Source organism: Arachis hypogaea, chromosome 6 (assembly GCF_003086295.3).
Source record: "Arachis hypogaea cultivar Tifrunner chromosome 6, arahy.Tifrunner.gnm2.J5K5, whole genome shotgun sequence".
NCBI lineage: Eukaryota > Viridiplantae > Streptophyta > Magnoliopsida > Fabales > Fabaceae > Arachis > Arachis hypogaea.
In genome coordinates this window covers 104,296,021-104,314,337 of record NC_092041.1, presented here as the reverse complement: position 1 = coordinate 104,314,337, position 18,317 = coordinate 104,296,021, and the positions used below count along the sequence as shown (strand labels likewise).

The 18,317-nt window shown below is 31.2% G+C and overlaps 2 protein-coding genes and 1 long non-coding RNA gene across 5 annotated transcripts; 2 read left to right on the top strand and 1 right to left on the bottom strand.

The window, feature by feature from the left end:
- Positions 1-1,768: 1,768 nt before the first annotated feature.
- LOC140173506 (uncharacterized) lies at positions 1,769-6,987 on the top strand. Its single transcript, XR_011862579.1, has 2 exons — positions 1,769-2,312; positions 6,614-6,987. It is a non-coding gene; the product is annotated as an uncharacterized lncRNA (long non-coding RNA).
- A 2,352-nt stretch (positions 6,988-9,339) lies between these two features.
- Positions 9,340-13,334, top strand: LOC112697274 (uncharacterized). 2 transcript variants are annotated; one of them, XM_025750381.3, is made up of 5 exons: positions 9,340-10,010; positions 11,103-11,139; positions 11,263-11,499; positions 11,584-11,631; positions 12,660-13,334. In XM_025750381.3, exons 1-5 carry the CDS (start codon positions 9,709-9,711, stop codon positions 13,140-13,142), a joined length of 1,107 nt encoding a protein of 368 aa, XP_025606166.1. In that variant the 5' UTR covers positions 9,340-9,708; the 3' UTR covers positions 13,143-13,334. The 2 variants fall into 2 exon arrangements, with proteins under 2 accessions (XP_025606166.1, XP_072053596.1); XM_072197495.1 differs by having other exon boundaries at positions 9,400-10,010; positions 12,670-13,334.
- Positions 13,335-13,412: 78 nt separating this feature from the next.
- Positions 13,413-17,520, bottom strand: LOC112697275 (glycerol-3-phosphate dehydrogenase [NAD(+)]). 2 transcript variants are annotated; one of them, XM_072197496.1, is made up of 13 exons: positions 17,396-17,520; positions 16,869-16,945; positions 16,711-16,783; positions 15,621-15,838; positions 15,430-15,537; positions 14,930-14,993; positions 14,817-14,854; positions 14,619-14,739; positions 14,441-14,495; positions 14,289-14,337; positions 13,944-14,083; positions 13,796-13,811; positions 13,413-13,709 (listed from the first exon to the last, which is right to left on the bottom strand). In XM_072197496.1, the coding sequence occupies exons 1-13, from the start codon at positions 17,490-17,492 to the stop codon at positions 13,701-13,703; spliced, it is 1,065 nt and encodes a 354-aa protein (XP_072053597.1). In that variant the 5' UTR covers positions 17,493-17,520; the 3' UTR covers positions 13,413-13,700. The 2 variants fall into 2 exon arrangements, with proteins under 2 accessions (XP_072053597.1, XP_025606167.1); XM_025750382.3 differs by having other exon boundaries at positions 13,413-13,811.
- Positions 17,521-18,317: the final 797 nt, after the last annotated feature.

Sequence of the window (18,317 nt, the reverse complement as noted above, 5' to 3'; positions counted from 1 at the left end):
TGGACTTTAGCCTTGTATAATACAAAAAAAAAAGATAAAAATGTTTAGCTCGTAATAAATTAAAATAAAAACTTTTGTATAAATCAAATATTTAATACCTGTAAGAAAAATTCAAAGCTTATTAAAATAAGTGCAAATTAATTTTTTATTGGGTGAAAATAGTATTTTTTATGATAATAGATCGTAAAAGTGTTAATATTAAATGTGACATTGTTTGATTTAAAATATAGAAATCAAATCTTCTCATTTTTTTTGGAGCAAAATTCAGGCTCTCTGATTTATAAAGTTTAAACAAAAAATTATAACAAACAAAACAAATTCACTGATTTGATATTAAAAAATTTTCAAAAATTTTCTTGCAAAGTAATCCGATCTACCAATTACACATTCTCATAAAAAAAATAAAAAAATTATATACAAAACCAATAGAATTGGACTGTATACACTCTTCGTCTAAAATAAAAAAAAATGTAGTATTAAAAAATGGTGATCCTGACTAACAAATTACCTTTTCAAATATAAATTATTTATATAAAATATAATAATAAAAAATTGAGATTTGTTGAATTAACTATTTATTTTGTTTTTTTTTTTAAATTTGAATGCATAAATTTACTGGCAAACTCTTAGGGTGTTAGCATAGTTGGTAGAACCGAACCGATAATTAAATCTATCAGAATATTAATTTATTGATTTATTAATTTAACTGAAGAGTTACTGGTTGAACTGATAAAATCAGTCCTACATAAATAAAAAATATAAAATAGTCTAAAACCTAAAATTAAAATTTAAAAAATATATATATCTTCACTAATATTTTAAAAACAATCAAGTTTCAACAAATTATAATCTAGTTATTATTAATAAATATATAAGATTCTAGTATTTCTTCATAATAAATATTTTTTTAATTTTATTTTTATATTAAAATAAATATTTTTTATTTTAATAACTAATTAATTAATTTATATATATTATATTATTATATATTATATGTATGTATTAAAAAATAATATTAATAAATATCATATAAACATAAAAAAATAATTATATTGTAACTAATAAAATATTTAATATTTTTTATTTATACATATTTAATTACATTTACATTAATAATTATGAATAATAAAAAATATAATTAATTTAATATAAATGAGTATAAAATTAAAATAATATCTAAAACATTATTATACATTTTTACTATATAATTAATAATTAACATTTAAAATAATAAAGAATAATATAGTTTAGTGGCAAGGAGAGCGTACAGCACAAAAAAGACACAAGTTTAAACTACATCTTCACCAATTTTAAATTTTTTTCGAATGATTCAGTTGAACCAATTTTGAACAGTTTTCACCAATTTTAACCGATTCTATAAGTGATTTAAAAATTAAACAGTCAGTTCAGTCCAATTCTTATCACTATGGCTGTTAACAGTAATCTATGGACTATCATTAGTGTAGACAACCAATATAAAATGGTGTATCATACGGTGTCTATATATATTTATCTAACTTATTAAAAAAAATAAAAATTAATATTTAAATTAAAAAATATAAAAGTAAATAAATTTGCCAAATAAAATAGGTAAATATGATGATATCTATCACATTATACTTAATTTACTAAAAAAATAAATAAATAATATTTAATAAATTTTAAATAATTTATTTTTTATTTTAAATATTTTATTTTTTATTTTAAAAGATAAATTAGACCATTTTTTTTTTATGGATATTACAACAAAGACAGCGTGCAATTCACCAATAAAATATTGCCTTGGCAGGGTTAAAAATTAAAATGCTCCAGTACCAGTAGTACCAAAACAAAACAACCGCTACACATTACGCCGCAATTAACACTGGAATAGCGAAGAAACTATTCTTCTTCTTCTTCGCGATCCCTTCAATGGCTTCGGGGCTTCAAAAGATTCTCACAAGATCAACAGCCAACACGAGATTCCTCGCCACTTCCCTCCAACGCGTTTCGCAAGTTCCCCCATTGAAACCCTCAGAACCGCAAACCCCTTCTATTCAACTCCCTTTCCCACCAATTCATCCGATTCCAGAAACGGAGTACTTTACCGCTTCTTGTTCCCCCGTGATTTTCCCTAGCTTCCCGTTTGGGTTTTTCTTAAATCCCATTCCCTCAATTGGGACTCCCTCGCCTGCGGATTCGCATGGTGGCTGTGGTGACGATGATTCAGGCAAGCTTTGGGCCGATAGTGTGAAGAAGAAGAGGAAGCGGAAGATGAACAAGCACAAGTACAAGAAGCTCAGGAAACGGATGAGGAGACAGACTTAGGGGAGGTGAGTCTGATTTTATTTTATTTTATTAATTTTGGGTAATGAGATTAGAAAATGCATTGAATATTTGAACTTGATGAATCGTTTTTTAGCTTGTTAGAAATCTGTCACAACTCACAATGTTTTTCGTTGAAGTTTGATTTTTGTTTCATAGTTTTTGAGACGAGTCTCTTCCTTTCTAACCTGGTTGTTGGGGAATAAAGTATGTTCGAAGTTGAAAGAAATGTTTAGCAATTTGCCCTAGAATTTAGACATAGTTTATGATAGGATGTAATGTCACTCTTTGATCTAGCAAACCCTCATAGGGAATGGGATATAGGGTAATTATTATGTTTAGTGTTGCATTGGATAAGGTAAGAGGACAGGGGTGTGTGCGTGAAAATTTATTTGTGTGATGTATTATTACACATGGAGTTTCAACATGGAATTATAAAAGCAAACACATTATGAGAACCAAGTATATGTCAATTTCTTCATGTGAGGTCTCAGATATCTTTTCTTCACTTTTTGACTTGCATTTGAGAAACTTGTATTATTAGTAAGTGGAAAATAGTACTTTATGATGGTGGTTCTTTTACCTAATAATGCTGGCCAGCTTTTGCACGTGGCATTGATCATACTGGGTTGTTACCACACTTGAACGAAGCTCTTTAAAGAGGATAAAAGATTTGGTTCATAGGATGGTAGTCTAGGAAAGTGTATGAGGTTCTTTTAATTGCATATTGTTCCATGATTTGTGAAGTTTTACTCTTTAGTTCTGTTCAGAAAGTGTTTCCTACCGGAAGTTATCATGTATGAACAATGGTTCTCTCTCCTTTATTTTCCTTTTTCCTTGTAATGAGTTGTTTCAAATAAGTTGATACACAAGAAAAATAATTAAGTGCAACAAATTAAATCCAATGATCCTGCCTTTTATGTTATATGTAAACAGTTGCTTTATACTCTTCAAATTAGCACTATTCCCTTATATTAGAATCTTTAGGAATTTTATGCCTAATAATTTTGTTTGTTTTCTTTTCCTTATCTCCACTAAGTACATGCTATGTGCTAATAATATCAACCTAAAAATTTAGCTTAAACTCTTATTGAAGTCTCAGCTTTGTTTCTTCATGAAATGTATACTATTGACAATCTCGATTAGGAATACTTAACTATATCTTTGAAATCAAGAGAAAGCAAATAAGCATGTTAAATACTGCTCTTGAACAATTATTGTGAACTCTAATTTATGAAGTTGGTTTCTTTTGAACAAATTCAAGCATAAAATAGGATTTCAAAATCAGACAATACTTATTAGTTTAACTATTTAATTAAAATATGTCTATCTGTGTTTGAAGAATTTTGCAGACAGATGAAATAAGTATCTTTGGAAGGAGAAAAAGTAGATAATCGGGTTAGGAATTTTGTCTCTAGGGTTCTGCGTAACATGCAACACCTAGAATACAATTACATAGACAGAAGTCAAGAGATGCTTTAAAAGAAATTCTTTAATATTTGACCATTTGTAACATGGATTCCTAGCATGATCACTGATGCAGCTAAGAGGTTAGTTGCTGAAGTTTGCTGACTGTTGCTAAGTAAAATTGTCAGCATATGCAAGGATGTTCACTATATTTAATTTGACAAGGTACAAAGGCCAACATAAATAGTAAAACAGTGTCAGCTTACCAAACGATGCTGCATAAAATAGAGGGATGCTAGTGCACAGAGCTCTCACTTGGTAGGGTTTGGAGAGGGAAGATACTCACACTCTTACTCATGGAAGCATAGAATTTGTTTATGGGATCTGAACCTGTGACCAGCACATAATGCAAAGATTGTTGTTGCATAGATGCATAAAATATCATAGCTATGGCAGCCTATTTCATATGGTTTCACTTGTTGGAGTCTACCCATTTTCCCATTAGGAGAGAGACTGTTCTAAGGATTTGCATCATGACCAGGTAAGTATATGATATTAACCTTCCTCTTGCAGTGTTGCACTAAGGCTCCCCCACACATACCAGCTGTAGGCTTGAAAAAAGTGAAGCAAATTTTTGGAGGTTTTTGTGATTTTTGATCCTAGTTTTTCTTACAAGTAGAAAGAAAACTCTACATTTACCAGATTCTTTGCCTCATCATAACAAGCTTTTTCTGGTGCATTAACTGTCCTTTTCTGCGACAGATATTTAGTTATGATTGGTCAAGTAAACAATTAGTATCTGGCTTTAATGCTTGGTGTGGATGATTTTATTTATCTCTTTATTCTATTCTATTCTATTTATTTATTTTTTTTTTTGATAGAAAAGACATCCTCACATTCAAATAGCATAGGTACAAAAGAAATGGCTGTTTCCTAAATGGGTAAACCCTATAACGTACAATACCAGTCCCTTTGAATATCACATAGACAATCTTATCCCAAATTTAACCAATTAATCATTAGTTGAAAAGAAATCACAATAACCCCAGAATTCCTTTCCAATCATATATACTAAAGTTCTAAAAAGACTATGGACTACCACAGTATCTTAGCTTCTTTATACGAGCCAAAGACTCTGAATTTAGTGAGTACATAAGTTCATAGGGAAAACCCATGACTTTCCATACCAAAAATCCTAGTCCTGAAGAGTTTTGAGTAGTATCCTACAGAGGGTGTTCAAATTCTCTCTAGCAGCTTCTTTATGCTGGTTGTCTCTGCGGTTCAGTTGTTGCCAACATATGATGAAGATACAGTATTCTCAAAGATGTTGTTTCCCTTTACCTATCTCGGTTAACTATTTTCAATTCCAGAAAATGACTAATACAGTTTCTTTTTCATTTTTTTAAGGTATGTTTTTATCCCTAATATTTGCAAGAAGTTTCAAAGTTACTCCTAACATTTTTCCAATTTCAACCCCAATATTTGGAATAAGTTTAATTATATTTGTATGTGTTAATTATGTCTGTTAATATGGTTTAAAATTGACCTCAATTTTAAAATTTATAATCATTTTTGTACATAATTGTATGGTTTATGTTACAAAATTAACTTGATTGAACTATGATTAATAGATAGCGTTAACACATAGAAATAGAATTGAAACATATATCAAACGTCAAGTGTAAAATTTATATAAAATTAAATGTTAGGGTATTTTTAAAACTTCTTGCACACGTTAGGTACAAAAAATATATTTTACCATTTTTTTAATAATCTAGCTGGGAAAGATTGGTGTTTTATGATTGTTTCTCATTTTTGTAATCACAAAAATTAAATAAAATATTGCTATTTTCCCTCCTAGGATATGGTTGTATAGAGTACAGGTTGATATTTGTGATTTTTCTTTTCTTCTTATAATTAAATAGTGAGTGAGGTAAATATCATATATATATACAAGAAAAAATTAGAAATTATTTTTCTGATACAAATTTCAAGCTGTTTTGTAGCTCAATAATTTTTCTGCTTTCTCTCCTACAAAATTTACAGTTGTCTTATACCCTAGAGTAGACCAACAACCTTGGGCGTTGCAATTGCATATGTTTATGAATTAAAGAAACTTTGAAATAGATATATAAATTCTGTTGGTTTTAAGTTAGTATAATCTGTTTTGGTGTCTCTACCAACTTGCGGCCAAATATACATTAAGATGGAGAAACAAAAAGGAAGGTGGAAAAATGGGTCTTCATTGATAAACTGCCATGGTGAATAATTTTAATACTAAAGTGAAGTGAAGAAAAACGGCTATAAAAGCTGATTCTTGTTGGGTATTCTTGCAGAAGCAAACCTCAATAGTAGTACTAGTATAATCAAGTCTCTTGCTTTAAAATAGATTGGTTAATGCTTTTTATTTAACTGGGTATTAATCGAGTCTATTCCAATTAATCAATAGTTTCTCTTTGCTTTATTTATATATCTCACATTTTCAAGTTTCTCTTGTTATCATAATATTTGAAAAACCGGCGTCTGTTTTTTCTGTTTCTTTCCCATTTGACCGGAAGATTGATGGATGATTACTTATTTTATAAAATATTCGGATCCTTAAATTCAGAATAAACATGGCCCTATAATGCTGGCATCTCTGCCATTGGCCGTATCTATATGAGGAGCATTGCTTCAAGCATTGATTTTATGGTTCAGCCATTTTTTCTTTTGTCCTATATTCTCAAGTGTTTCATTGTTCCAATTTGTTGAGCTAGTCTTTTCCTGTATAGTGTAAAATATATATCATTCTTACTACATGTGAAAGATTTCTTATCATGAATGTGATTATGTTGAGGATATGATGTAGTCCATATGCTTCACCTTAATTTGACCCTATTCATTGTGGAATTATTATGTGCAGGTAACACCATTTTCGCAGCTGGGCCACCCTAGTTCTATAACTCCCATTTTGATTGGCCAATTCAAATAAAATTTTGTTTGGAGCTTATCAACACCTTGCTACTTACCGCTTCCCTGAATTATTGGGGGGGGGGCACCTCCATTTTGAATATTTTGGTCCAGGAATTTGTATCATCTGCTTAAATGTTTTCCCCTTATGTTAGTGCATTGAATCTTTGCGTTTGCCTTTTATGTATCTTTTTTTTTTCTTTTAAAGAGGGAAGATTAGACATGATGGGAGGCATTACCCACGTTAACACTGCCACCTGTTCTTTTCAATTGCTTCTAACCATCAATTTAATGGTGCATCACCCAATGTTATTGTAATTACGTAAATGGGTGGGCTCTTTCTGCTGTGATTTATTGCATTTACTGTATGCTTGATTGGGGAGCAAAAACAAGGTAGAAATTTTACCTCATTTTATGTTTACCCTCAACTGAACATACCCTTAGCATTAAAAATATAGCTTCAGCTTAGATATAAGCTGTAGAAGTGATGGAAAGCATTTTCTTAAACAAAGACAGCTAGAAGATATAGCTAAGAAGAAACCAAACATTGCCCTTACTCTCTGTCCTTATTATTCTCTGATTAAAGATTTTAATAATTTTTTGGTGTCTAATTAAAGATTTTAATATGTTATATCGGTGGTTATTTCCTACCACAATATGATGGTTAGCGACTTAGCATTTGTCGTCTTAGCTTGATTCCTGGCTTAGTCCCGGCAATCAGGGTCCACAGAGTGATTGACATGATTATGGATCATATCTTTACTTTTGGGAAATTTTTACCAAATGGCCCTGGCTGGAAATCCCACATACCATATGATATGCCGATGCATGATTGGTTAAAATGGTAAATATTCTTTTCAATCATTGGTTTAAGATTGGAGTAACTGATGCTGGAAGAGTTATGTTCTCTCTAAGATCATCAATAGTGAAGCCGAATTGTGTTTTTAGGGAATAATGATGAGCATTGGTATCATCTTCTTGGGATTTTCCTTTCTGAGTTTTGCTTTTGCATGTTGATGAAGCTGACGCGTTTGATGAGCTCGAAATGAGGGCGCTGCCTAAGGATCACAAAATCTAAACTGGTTCTGTTGCATTCCTTTGTCCAATTATGATTATGATCTTACCAACCTTTGACCAAATAGACACTTGGATTTGTAATTCCATCGTTGGAAAAGATATGTACATATTTTTTTTCAGAATCCTTTTTGTAATCTAGGATAGGATGGTTTCACAAATAGTTCATTTCAATGATGTATTTTCAAGGGTTAATATAGTCTTAACATGACGAATGAGTTAAATTGAAAAATCGGACACTTCAAGATGATGACATAAAAAATGAAGATATTGAAGAATTTGAGTTTTAGTCTATTTAAAAAATGACGATACGATTCTTTGATTGTCTGTGTGTTACGTTGCATTAATATTAGTTTTGGTATATCATTTTTTTTAACCAGTGTACCAACTAGAATTTGTTACCAAAATGTCATTATTTTTCAAACTATTTATTTAAGTATCACCGTTTTGCCATGTCACACTGGCTAAAGCGGGATGCGCCCGTTGGAGAAATGCTTTTACGTTCTCTGTCTTTCTGAATGAAGACGTTTAACCAATAAGAGTCTTCTTCGTTAAAGGCGATGAAGAAAATATTGTCTTTACGCTAAGCGCAAATGTGCCTTTGTTGACATATCAAGTTAAAAAATATTGTTGATTTATATAATATATATAATTAATAATTAATTAATGTAAATATAAATATAATATAATGTTGCACCTTCTCCATCCTTCTCAGCATCAAGGACTTGAGAAAGGTGCATGAGAATCGTCGTAAGCTTGACATTTTTCATCTTTAGAAGCTCTTTAAAGTACTTTTATTGATGAATGTAGAATTGTAGATGTTCTTTTTCAGAGTATGACATGAAGTCTTAAAATAAACTTGAGGTCTCCCATCATATATATATATATATATATATATATATATATATATATATATATATATATATATAAAATAGGATTTAACCTTTGGTACTTACTTAATTATTCAATTAAGTCAAATTAATTTTCTCCCATCATATTTATTTCAACATGAACAAACTCCATTATCTTTTAACGAATAAAACTAACATAAAAATTGTATTATCTAATCAAAATAAATCTCATTGTTTAATAATTAAATTTTTACAGAAATTAAACTATCTTGCCGAAAAATCGTTTGAGGTTTATTTGAGTTACTACTCTAAAAATTTATTAAAAAATTTTATAATTAGTGTTTATTTAGGTGTCATTAAATTGATAAAAAAAGATTTTGATAGATTTTTTTTATTTTTTAACGTGTTTAGTAAATTTCTAGTAATAAAAATAAAATCACTAAAAAAATAAAAAATATATTTTTTAAAAAATTATCATTTACATTTTTTTAAAAAAATTTCTTAAATTTTATTTCACATAATAAATAAATAAAAAATATTTTTATATTATTATATACAAACATAATTAATAAATAAAATTTTTTTTTATATAAAATATCTAAACATAAAATTATTTTTATTTTTCTATAAAATTTAAAAAAATAACAAAATTTTTTTTAAAAGCTTACCAAATAAAGCATTAACCCGTAGCATTTCCTTTGTCTAATACACACACGTAATCAAGTTATAATTCCGTTTGATAACAATAATAACTGGACGTAGCCCCGTAATAGTTATTATTATTGATAGCACATTTCGAAAGGGGAGATGTCCCAATCATGCAAATTAATCATGAATGTACCAAAAAAATAAGAAATAAAAAAATGAATGATCAATGAAACCAGCTTAGAAGCTAAAAGAAGGGGTTGCAGAAAAGAAAAACACGCAGGCAACACAAAGAGCTCACTTTCACTATCACCACCACCTTTCCTTCCCAAAAGAAAAAATAAATAAATAAATAATTAAAAAGAAAGAAGAAAAGAAAAAGAAAAAGTAGTAGTAGAAGAAGAAAGATCTGAAGTTCTGAACCAATTCACTCCTAATTAGAAAAACCCAGAGAGAGGAGGGTGTCATTGTTTTTGTTATGGGGGGAGTGACGTCATCAATGGCGGCGAAGTTCGCGTTCTTCCCGCCAAGTCCGCCGTCGTACAAGCTGGTACGGGACGAGATGACGGGGCTGCTGCTGCTCACGCCGTTCCCACACCGTGAGAACGTCGAGGTGCTGAAGCTGCCGACGCGCCGGGGAACGGAGATAGTGGCGGTTTACATTCGGCATCCAATGGCCACGTCCACAGTCCTGTACTCCCATGGAAACGCCGCCGATCTCGGCCAGATGTACGAGCTCTTCATCGAGCTCAGCATCCACCTTCGTGTTAACCTCATGGGGTCCTCTCTCTCTCTCTCTCTCTCTCTCTCTCTCTCTCTCTCTCTCTGTGTTGAATTCACTGCTTTTTGGTGCTTTGCTCTCATGTTTTCTGGTGGTTGAGTTTCTGTCAAGTTGGCTTTGAAAGAGGAAGAAACTGATGATCATATCTGTTATTTTGAAGAATTTTCTTGGTTCAGTAATATTCATGGAGTAATTTTTACTTTTAGCTTTCACATATTCATAAGCACATTTTACAATGAAACATTGATACTATAGGTTTGTTATTTAACTATTCTAGCAAACAATTCTACAATAAATTCTTAAGTCTGGGTTTCTTTCTTAGTGTGCAAATGACCAGAATGACAGATATCATGAACCAAGTCTGTAAATACTAAAAATGTAGTTGCATTTAATATCTCGTGGATGTATCTCCTTAATACTTTCCCTATTTAGTAAATAGAGCTCGGGAGAATGATCAGAGTGATGCATTTTGGAGGTTTTTGTGGGTTCTACGTCTGTTGAGTGGAATCAATGAATGGTAATTCGGACTCCTTGGGGATGATTGTTGTCTGTGTTTCAGCTAAAAAGTCTTTGTGTAGTGTTCTGGTATGAGTGATGCATATTTGAGTTTGATTTATAAACTGAAGGACTAAATTGGGAGACGTGAAAGTTGTGATCAGTTGGGGATATTCCTGAATGAGTTGTGTTGTTTGATTTTCATGTTACCAGGGTTTGTAGGTGTAATGATACTAATTTGTGAACCCTTTTTGCATAATCTTTCTAGTGCATGTTATCTTTGAATATATGGGAATCTAGCTTCAGTGTGGTTGGTGTGTTCAGAATTGCAGTAACCTTTAGTACTGCAGCGCTGTTAAGGTGTGCCTCTACAATTGTGTTTGAAGCTCATGAACTTGGAGCAAAATCAGCAATAACTTATTCTTGCTGGCTGAAATCTATCTGACTTGTTAAATATCCACTTTGGATTAAAATCACAGAAATATGGACTACTTTGTGTCTAATGCATTGCTTAGAATTTAATTGGAGCTCAATTTGAAAGAAAAAAAGTTTTAAGATGGTGGTGATTCTTATAATTACTATATAATTTTATGTAGGTACGACTATTCTGGATATGGACAGTCATCTGGGAAGGTTGGTATTATTTTTCAAGAATACGAAATGCTTGTCTAATTTGTGTTCTGCATAACTATGGGCGTGACATGATGATAGAACTAAACTCATCTACTTAGGAGCATTATTTTTCCTGAACTGCAGCCAAGTGAGCAGAATACATATTCCGATATTGAGGCTGCATACAAGTGTCTACAAGAAAGCTATGGCACCAAGCAGGAAGATATAATCCTTTATGGACAATCTGTTGGCAGTGGCCCTAGTTTGGATCTTGCAGCTAGGTTGCCTCAATTAAGAGCCGTTGTTCTGCATAGTCCCATACTTTCTGGCTTAAGGGTCATGTATCCGGTCAAGCACACATACTGGTTCGACATATATAAGGTAGTATATATTTTTCTATTTCTAATCATTTCCTCATTCATACTCCTTGATCTAATTTGACGCTCTTTGAGTTGTGTTCTGCAGAATATCGACAAAATTCCACTAGTTAATTGTCCTGTTCTCATAATCCATGTAAGTATGCTTCAAACAAATTCTTTGTGCTATATAACTGCATCTGTTATTTAGTTTTATGTGCTTAGCTTCGTGACTATTTTCATTCTTTTGACATTTTTGTTTTCTTAGCTTACTGATATGCTTTTGGTACATCTGTTTCCTTATGCACAGATTTCTGTTAGTGCCAGATATTCAAAATAGAAATTAAATGGTTTCTATATTTTAAGTCTAGAACAATAAATGATAAAGAAAAGAATGTTCTATATAAGGGAAACTAGAAGAAGCGCAATGGAAAAACACAAGGAAAAGAAGGGAGAAGTGTATAATACTGGGGAAAAGTATAATTGTAGGCATAGCCTTTTGGAAGAAATGTGGCTACCTAATGATCTACTGATCACAGGGTCACAGGTTCTAGTTGTTGATACAGAATCAGCATCTTGACTCACAGGCAAACAGCTGTGTCCATCTAACACTCTAAACCTCAGCTTCTTGAAATCTCGCATACTATGTATGTATATTTCTTGTCTGTGGAAAGGGGCTCCATGCATACTTTAGTGTGATTGTGTCTATGCTGCAACAGGCGATGAGATATTCATTTAGAGAATCTCCGTTTACATTATCTCTCATGATTGAAACATATGCAACATTGTACAGATTTCAGTGTTTCTACTATAAATGAAAGACCTTAGTCTTCTCTATTAACTAGTAAATCTCATCTTTCAGTTTTTTTTGCAACACTTGCTACTGCATTGTTTACCAAAAATGGATAAGCTGAGATCAATACATAAATTCCACTATTCCAGTATTAGATTTTGAAATGTGTTGTCCTACACTAAGGTAGCATTTGAACGTTGAATAACAGATAACTCATTGACACATTCAAGGAAATCAACATTTTTCCTTTCCTTTTCCTTAATCAGACACTTGAGGATGTAAAAAACTTATCCATTTCAATGTTTGTTCCTTACAAATATTTATTTAATGATGAATTTGATTAATATCTTTTGATTGCAGCTACCCATGGTTTTGTTTTTCATTGTGTGCAGGGTACTGCAGATGAAGTTGTTGATTGCTCCCATGGTAAGCAACTCTGGGAACTGTGTAAAGAGAAGTATGAACCACTGTGGCTCAATGGAGGTAACCACTGCGATTTGGAGCTATTTCCTGAGTATATTAAGCATCTGAAGAAGTTCATAACAACAGTGGAGAAGTCCACATCCCAACGATTCTCTTTCCGAAGCACAACAGATAAGTTCGAGCAGCCTCGAAAGAGTACAGATATTTTCGAAGTAACTAGAAAGAGCACTGATTGCAGAGAAAAGCCAAGGAAGAGCACAGACAGGCCTGAGAAACTGAAAAATTTGTCCAGTAATGCTGACATGTTGGAGAAATTGAGAATGTCTTTTGATCGGAAGGATAGGTCCCGGAGGAGTGTAGATTGCCATGAGAAGTCTCGAAAGAGCATCGAACATCAATTGGAAAAGGCAAGAAAAAGTGTTGATCGGCTAGACAGAATAAGGACGGGATAGAAGGATAATTCTTTGTTATAATCAAATTATATTGATGCATGGATTGGTTTCATGGGGTTCTTTTTTTTTTCTTTGAAAAAAAAGAAGCAAAATTGTTATATTCTTGTTGTGTACGGACTTATTGACAGAGATTGGTAAATATTGCTACTCAAGAAAGTTTCTGGTTTTACAGTGGGAGTCACTTTTTGTTCAGATGGTAATGCCCCCTTTTGTTTCGCATTTCTTGTCCATATTTGAAATAAAGCTTCATCATTTTTGTCTAATTAAGAATTTGAAATAACTTGATCCTTTCATTCATTGCATATAGGCATATATATACACAAAGATGATGACAAAAAGAAAACAAGGAAAAAAGGAAAATCATCAAAATATGAACCTAAAATATAAATAAGCTGTATAAATAGATGAAGGTTTTGGAACTCTAATCGCTCCTGTTGATGAGATCTTCATCACATCATCGGCTTCATCATCTTCAGTGGACTCCAAGTTTGAATTTTGGATAATATCATTTTGATGGGCTTTTAAATCTGTTTATTGTATGTAAATCTATTGCATTAATTACTTGCACTGCAAAAAATTTAACTAATGGTCATAACGTCATGTAAGAGTAGTTTGGCTTTCCTTCTTTTCCTTCAAAGAGTACTGTTACCAACCTGTTTATTTGCCGACCTACAATCACCAAGATGAACTAGTTATGCATAAATACACGTATTGTTTAACTCATTTTCAATGTGTATTTTGTATTTTAACATGTAGGATAGCCTGATTTTAGTGTACATCTAACATGGTCGTTAAAAGTACCTGGAGTCGCCAAGTTCGACTATGGCGGAAGGTGGAAGGCGACCAATGCTGATTGCATGAACTGTTGAGAAGAGTGGAAACTGCTCTACCCATCCTCGATCACTTAGAACCTCATAAACCTCTTTTGCAGTTAATACACCCTAATTATCACAACAAAATACACATGAATGGGTAACACGCCAAGACGCAACATATTAACATTACTGGTTTTAAAAAATCATGCATATATAATTAGAAAAATATTAGCTGATCAATATTTTTCTTTGTTTTTGCCTTACATTTGAACCAACATTAGTAAATTCTTCATTTGAACCAATATTAACTAACTGGGACCAAGGATTGTACCTGCAATTTCTGGCCATTAAGCAACTCTGCCTCAAGCTGATCAAAAGACCTACAAAGTAGAAATTAAACAAATATGTCAGATAGAACTAAATTTTTATTATTTTTCTTAATTTACTCGTAAAGATACTCAGGTCTAGAGGTGAAAAACAAACCGCTTCCCTTGATTTTTTGCATAAGCATCAGCAACTTTCCTGTTTCTTCCACCCACTGCCATAATAAAGAAAAAAATTTCTCCTTTAAATAAATTGAACTATCAATACTATATGAATTTTCAAAGTACGAAATAATGATTTGAAACGAAACAAATAATAATTAAATCCATTTTCTTACAGCATGTGGTTATAAGGTCAGCTACACCACAACTTTCAAAAAATGTGCTATCCTTAACCGATGGAAACAACATCTTTGAAAACTTTATCATCTCTTTCAGACCAATTCGCATGATTGCAGCCTACACATATGGAGAACCCAAATTAAGAAACAAAATGAACAAACAAAAATAATAAGAAAAAAAAAATGTTGTCTTACTTTAGTGTTGTTTCCCATCTCCATGCCATCAACAAAACCTACCAAAATTTGTGTCATTTTATAAAATGTGAAGGAGGAAACCACAATTAAATTGTGAATATTGTGCAACAAACCTGCGGCTATGGCCACAATATTTTTCAGAGTTCCACACATTTCGACACCTTCCACATCTTGGACCTAATAAATTATAATGTAACAAGCCAACAAAACATAAAATATTTTAGGTTGAGAAAAATGATGTATAAACAATTTTTCAAGATTTCAAACTACATCATCAATTAACCAAAGATCTCTCTTCATTTTGTGCACTTATTTCTTTATTAAAATTCAATGAATGGAAGCTTGGTGATTAATTATTGAATATGTTGTTTGTTTGACACCTTTTAAAAATTCAATTTTCATTACTCTTTTGAAAAACACTTGTAATAAAATCTTTTAATGAATAACTTACAATTTTCTCGGTCTTCATGTTTAAATTGTTTAGAATATGTTTGTAATAAGTTATTTGTGTTCAAATATATGTGTTATTTCATACAATTTTAATATATTTATTATTTCAAGATGATTGATTTTTTTATTAGTTGAATTCTACAAATGGAAGAAAAGAACTCACGGCTGACACGATGAAATAGGGAGTTCCAAACAACTGAACCCATTTCTCAGCAGCTTCTTTATTTTTGCTGTATCCAACCGTTGCTTCACTAAATTTCTCCAAGGCTATCTAGTAAAACATCACACATTATTAGAAAATTATACCATATATAATAATATATAAGGTTAATTAAGCATGGTTAATTAGACTACCTCGTTTGCTATGTTAGCCCCCATCAAAACAGAACAATTGATTCCTAATGTTTTGGAAATGAGGGTGGAAATCATGCATGGGCCTTCCTTCTTCACCTCCATTCCTTTCACAAGGGAAATACCTTCTGTGTCTTTCCCTATTTTCCCAACAAGTTTTTTGCATATTCCTTCCATGAATTGATGTGGACTTACGAATACCAACATATTCGCACCCTTTACTGCAAAATTCGCAAAACAATAACTAATGGAACAAAACTTGATTTACAAAAACAACCCATGTTAAAATAAATCGGTAGATTTTCCATTCCCCATTTTTTTTTAATTTATGTTTGCAAAATTCTAAATTTGTTTCTATAAGCGTATGATTTTTTTATTAAATAATACAGTCATAACAAAATATTTGCATATTATCTATCAAGTGTCAATTGTTGTAAAAATTAAACTGGTAGAAAAGTTGCCAATAAAATGAACTACAAATCATGTGTCAGCTCAATTCGCTTAAAAATGGATCAGTCGAGTCAATAAAAATATGACTCGTTTATAAATAGACTATTTTATTATTTTGATATTATTCGATAGTAATTCAAAATACTTATCATTAATTCGTTTGGGTACAAGCAACTAGAATTTAGTTTTACATTAATATCAATTGAAATTCAAAATATTGTAATATAAGGTGGAAAGTTTATCAGTATATTTATTTTATACTATGACTTGTAAAGAAAAAAAAAAGAGAGAGAATAAAATTATTAGTCGTTTCATAATTTTTTTTTATCACACTATGGAATACATACACAAGTAACCCTAGCGGTAGACGGGTGGAGTTTAGGATTTTAAATAAAATTAATGAGTTAGATAGTCATTATTCAAAACCTCATCAAAGGGACTGAGTGTACTTTATTGTATCTTTTATTTTCAAATCTAACCTCTAGCTTTCAGAAACAATAGTTAAAATAGGATTATAGTATATCTTTGCTTTTATGTATCTAAGTTACAAAAATGTGTATGCATGCCAAAAAGAGTCACAATGTATGTATAGGAGGACACTGAAATTTAGGGAGGAAAAAAAATAATGGAAAAAATATTAAACCTGCACTTTCAACGTCAGGGTCTGCAACTACATTTTTTCCAAGCTTGATTCCAGGGAGATATTTGACATTTTCCTGGAAAAACAATACTTAGTCATTCAACGAGAAAATATTATTATTATTATTATTATTGGGGAATGGATGTGTGCTTAGTACTCACATTGGTTCTATTGATTACATCCGTAAGCTTCTCCCCACTTGGCAATTTCTCTTCGAACACCCACATTCTTACCTCATCTAAACATTTCAATGGATGAAGTGTGTTACATGAAGTTATGAACAAACAGTGAGACTTGTTTTCTCTAATTATATGAAAATTGGTCACGTTATTAATGGTAAAGAAGTGTTTAAATATTTTTACATTTTGATAGTTAAATGATTGTTGAATAAAATAAAATAGTCAATGATTGTACAGAAAATACTTAAATTGTTTATATAAGAAGTATCCAAGAAAAGGTTCTATGGTACAATAATTTACCATAAAAAAATATTGACATTTAATTAATAATGTCAAATATATATATACACTCCTAAAAGAATTACTTTTAGCTAGCTATCCTAACACAACATTATTAACCATTAAAATTGGTTTGTGTTTGAAAGATAACAAACATGAGAATGTATGCATGGTACTATTGCTATGTATACATGCATGGAGGAATATAAAGTAGAAGAAGAAATGTGTACCATCGAAGGAGCTGAGTCGAACGGTGTTAGAAGCAATGAGCTTTGCCGCAACACTGCCCCAATTGCCACTTCCAACAACTGTCACTTTGTTCTTCATTGGATTTATTTGGGTTATGAGAGAAGAAGAGAACTAAACAAAAAGGATAAAAAAATGAGAGATAATGAAAGGGAAGAATTTAAGCAGAGGGAAAAAGAAGAAAAGAGTGAATATAAAGTGAAGTGATTAAGAGGCCATACACGTTTTGAAAGAAACTAAGTTCATGGAGTTAAATGCGGCGATTCCATCAAACTTTCCTACGGTACAGCTTGGACAATATTAGTACTACGTCGTTTATAATTATTACCTGTTTATAATTTAATTATTACCTTCATAATAAAAATAATAATATTGTTACGAATATTAGGGGTTGGGTTAGAGACACTAGAAGGAGGCTTTTATTACATGGTGAATTCTATGGTGTATAATGAAAATTTATTTTATACATATGTTATTATTATCACTTTAAAATTTTGATAATTGTCTAAATAGATATTGTTTGAAGATAAACACTAAATAACAACAGCTGACATAAACCACATTTTATTTGTTGCTGACAGGTGATGGCTTTTGCTACACTATGCTAATTAGTTTAGTTTAGCCTTAGTTTAGCCTGAATAATTAATTTAGAAGATATTGGACCAGGGTATTTGGGATTTTTTATTTTTATTGTGATTGGTTTTTGTCATAGTGGTATCACTAAAAAACTTGGAAGAATTAAATAAAAAATTAAAATTAGAAAAATAAGAAGATAAAAGATTATCCATATTCAAAGCAAAATAGGCTGCGTTTAGTTTAACAGAACAATACAAGACATTAAAAATAAAATATAAATAATAGAACATTTTTATATTTTGTTTGATAATAAATTAGAATAAATTATAA